The 4,526-nt window shown below is 40.4% G+C and overlaps 1 protein-coding gene across 1 annotated transcript in view; it reads left to right on the forward strand.

Moving 5' to 3' along the window:
• Positions 1 to 4,526, forward strand: part of CUNH14orf80 (chromosome unknown C14orf80 homolog) — a gene marked incomplete at its 5' end in the record, with an annotated part of 67,915 nt that overhangs the window by 23,082 nt on the left and 40,307 nt on the right. Inside the window, one exon of the mRNA XM_017729579.1 lies at positions 1,242 to 1,340. Coding sequence (XP_017585068.1) covers positions 1,242 to 1,340 — 99 coding nt within the window. The remainder of the gene's footprint in view (positions 1 to 1,241; positions 1,341 to 4,526) is intronic.

The raw sequence follows: 4,526 nt of genomic DNA on the forward strand, positions 1-4,526 counted from the left end.
TCTTTCCCTCTTTAAACCTTGTTTTATTTGCAGTGTGTCCTGGTTATCTGTAAGAGATAGCAAAAATACAAATACTGGATTATTCCAGTGTCCATCTAGTCTGGTCTCGGGGGAACACCTCATTCCTCTGTTGTTACAGCTTTAGTGTATTTGTTCTGGGCTTTGGTCAGGGATGCTGCTGCCACCTGCTTTGGAAAAGGGGCTGATGCTGGGGGCCCAAAGGTTTGGCGGCCAGAGTTACGCAAGAATGCAGCAGGGAGAGGAGTGGCAAGTGGAAAGGAAGAACATTGTGTGGGGAGGTGCTCTTTTATTTTTAAACTCGCATAGCTCTGCACATGTGACAGATGGTTGTCACCAGCAGTGAGTTTTGGGAAAGGAACGCTAAAATATTCTGAAGTTTCACGGAAGGGTTGATAATTACCCAGTGCCTGTCAACTTTAAAATAGTTGTCAATACCCAAGTGTGTGATAAAAAGTTCGTATTAGAATAAAGGAAGAAAAGCAGGAAACATTCTCTGTCTTCTGGCAGAAATATTAATGAAATATGAGTGATTGTCTGACAAATGTGCACTGCTATCTTGTTTGGCAGCTGCAGTTATTACAGTAACAAAGGGATCAGCTCTGAATAGGAGGAATTGCTTTTTATTGTTCCCTTGACTAACTTGGGAGGCTTCTTCATCCAGTAATTGATCATGCTATCACCAGTGCAGCTGGGACAAGGTCTTGGTAAGCAAAAGCCAACAGTATAGAGCAGCAAAAGAGAACCTTACTGTAACTAGGTAGCATTTTCTGCTTTAAAGAAAGAAATAGGAATTATTCTGAGAGTACACTTTAGCTCTTTTAAGACTGCTGCTGTCGGTGTAAATGGTTTCTCCTTTCATGCCACGCACAAGACCATGTGTACTGTAAGGAAAAAGGCTTTTAAGACAGGATGAAAAGAGAAACCTTCAGCACAGTACTGTGGCAGCAGTGGTTGCAATTGCTGCGTGTCGTTCTGGCAACACTACCAGATGGACCATTTTGTGAGATGATTGTGGTGCATGTTCATCCTTCCCATTCTGGCTGCTTTAAAAAGAGCTGCTGTATTCATGATAGTAGTTACACTTGTACATGTCCATTGGCAATGGTTTGTAACCACTGGTCACATCACATTCCAATCCACGCAGCTGTTGGATGGTAGTTAATGATGTTAATGATCTGGTCCTTGCACTGACAAATATATTTTTAATTAATCTGTTCCAGATCCATTTATTCACAAGTGGCTCCCACATGGACCAGATCCTCGGACATTTTTCTGTCACAGAAACAGATCTCATTAGACAGCCAGAGAACTACAAGCAGGTAATGCTTCTCCTGTAATTCTTGGATGCTCAGTATGCTTTACACAAACACTGTGAAGACTGCATTCCTTATAACATTTTTTAAACTTAGTTTCCAGCAGAAATAAGGGCTTATATATTGAATTTTCAGTTTCTTCACTTATTTGTATTCACCAAGTCTGGTTTGATAGAACATAAACCCAAAGGTATTAAGCTAAGTTTATAAAACCTGACAGACAAGGAGTGGGAAGAACCCTGTCTGAAAGTGCCACTGGAGAAAAGGCTTGTAGACTAAAACACTCTAGATAAGTTGGCTGACTTGCTGTTGTCTCCTGCCAGTAACCACATCTGGGCCAGTCAGGCACAATGTCTGCCTGTGGCCTTGCCCGAGCAAGACAGAACCTCTTAGGACAACATCATTTTTCCCAGTGTACTGTTTTACCCTGAAGTATAAATTCCTGCTCCTCTCAATTATCATAGGTAGTTCATTATTTGAAGTAGTTTAATTAACTTCTTTTAATACAGTATAACACATTTGTTTTAAAAAATCAGTTTCTATAAGTTCATTTTGTGTGAAGCTGAAATGAGATGGAAATTTCAAGCTCATCCCTAGCAAAATCAATATTTGGCAAATTTCTCCAGTCTGTCCAGACCTGTTTGCTCAAAGAAGATACTCTTCCTGCTGCTTGCTTAAGAATGAAAGTGGGCATTGTAAATATTGCGCACAAAGAAATTCAGGAAAGTAGATTTGAAGGTGGGAGGAAAGTTTTATGTTCAAAGCCCCTAAAGTAAAGTGCATGTAAATCTTTCATTGCTGAGCATTTCTTGGATGAACGGGTCACATCCAGCCTCTTGGTAAGAGTCATCTTAGAACATTTTCTGGGAAAACTATTGTTTTTCTGGAGCAAATGGCTTTAAGTCAGCTTGAGATTTCTTTTTCACTTGTGCTTTGCAGTCCCCCTCCTGTGGTTTGCTCAACAGCTCAGAACACAGCAGCACATTGCTCTGAAGTCTGTAGTCTTCCAGATCTTAGCAAATGTCTGTAAAGGTCTGGCAGGCTGCTATTAGAAACTTCTAGGCTGTGCAGAAGGACTTTGGAACTACCTTTATCCCAAAGCCTTACCCTGAGTATGTCACTGATCTGTTACAATAAAGTTTAATGATACTCTTGGTATCTGGTTTTGATGACTTTGTTAATGAATCAGTCCAGGAGTTTTTTCTTGCATTCTGCTCCCTTTCCTGGATGCCTGCTCCAGGTGTTCTGTTCAGGGGAGGCTCAGGATAAAATGGAAGGAATTTTTCTGTATTGTAAGCATTGGGGTTCAGTAGAGTGCTGTAGTCAAGAAGGTTTAATGGGCAGCTGTGTTGTTTAGTTAAAATCAAAGAAGTCTTCATTCCCCCTTTCCCAGGCTTAAACAGCAAATACATGAAACAAAACCAGGGTGATGACTGAGAGGCAGGGTGACAGAAGATGTTTTCTTTAAATAAAGTATGAATGGCCACAGTTTGTCTCCAGTTTCTGGGCTCTGACAGGTGCAATCCCAAACAGGCTTCAGCTTCAGCGCACGTGTGTTGGAAATTCCTTTCTTATGTCGCTTACTGCTTGCACTGATCCAAAATTGGAATTGTTTGTCAGTATAATCAGCTGTGAAATTCTTAACCTCTTAAAACTCTCAAACCTATTCAGGAAAGGAGTTCTAAGCTTCTCTCTTGTGCCTGATTCTAAAATAAACAGGAGAAATTGGCAGGAAATCATCACAACACTTGAATATACACATTTTTGAGAGCCTTCTAATTTTTAGGGTCACCATTTGAACATTCTTTGTAGATTTTGTCTCCCCTTACCCTTATTTCTCAAAAGTAGCTTCTGGAACTCATATGCTCAGTATGTAGGAAGAGCCTGATACAACAAGGTGGTATGAACTTGAAAAGGCATTGTTGTTTTGAGTGTCACTTTTCCAGATGGATCTAATACTCAATATGCAAAGTGTAATAAAAAGCTTTGGAAAGTGTAATAAAAAGCCTCTAATTTTCGAATATCTTGCTAAGATTAAGTAAATCATGCATATTTGAATAGCTCGGTTTTCAAATATTGGTGCAGATGGCAGCACTCTGCCAAATGTTTTATCCAAAAACTGTGAAATTATTTTCTTCTTTTCAAGTAAACGAGACATTTCTCTTAATGTTACCTCCAGTAAGAACCTGCTGCATGGATCAATAAAAAGAGCAAGCATGTCAATATGCTTTACTGTAATGCCCCCCTCTTGGTGGATGTGTTATGAATTCCTTCTCATCTTGGGCATCCTTCAAAGCATAGCAATGCAAAGTGGATCGAAGCGTCAGAAATTTGCTATCACAGAAGGGATTTGGGTTCTTCTTGTTTAAGCCTCGAGTTCATTTTCATTAAAAATACCCTGTGAGATAAGTTGCTCTACTTGCATCAAAACAAGAGATGTTTAGTCTGACAGGAAAAGTGTGATAGGATACAGATAGCTGTGAAGTCAAGCTTTACTTTATGAAATGTGAAAGTCACGCTGCTCCTTTTCTGTAGGAGATGCACATTAACTTATTTAAAATGTTCTTTCCTTGGATTTTTGACTATAAAACACTTCTAGTGCTTTTATGTACAGAGATTTTACTGGACATTATTATTCTTCTATCATCATAAATGTCTTTGTCAGATTCATAGGGCTGGAAGTTTTCCAAAGCTAATGGTTTTAATTATATTTTTCTCTAGTGAGGCATGATCAAAACTCCTACTTTCCCTGCGGTTTGGCTGTGGTTATATCTATGTGTGTGGCTGTGAGTTGCAGGTCACTGCTCTGTTTAGTTCCTATGCTGCTTGGGGGTGTCAGTGAAGGGGAGGTGGTGTTATTTCAGCTGGAGTTCAGTTTCCAGTGGAAGCACTGGAAGTGCCTCAGTCAGTGGGGATGGTTCTGGAGCTGTTTGCCTGAGGCTGTGCTAGAGCACACAAACTGGGGACAGCCACAGGGAGCTTGGGGGGGGTCATTGTGTCTTTTCTGGAAAATCTCTTGTACTTATCACTTAGTGTCCTAGAACACAGTCTAGAGCATCTTGAATATCTTGTGTTTTGATGCATTTTCCAAGCTGATGGGTACTGCTTGTTTTTAAATGGTTCCCCTTGCCAGGTGGGGTGAGATGGGGGGCTGCTGCTATTTGCCTGCCTGAAATATCTCCAGAGCAGGAA

The sequence above is a fragment of the Corvus brachyrhynchos genome, unplaced genomic scaffold, assembly GCF_000691975.1.
Source record: "Corvus brachyrhynchos isolate BGI_N302 unplaced genomic scaffold, ASM69197v1 scaffold101, whole genome shotgun sequence".
NCBI classification, from domain to species: Eukaryota; Metazoa; Chordata; class Aves; order Passeriformes; family Corvidae; genus Corvus; species Corvus brachyrhynchos.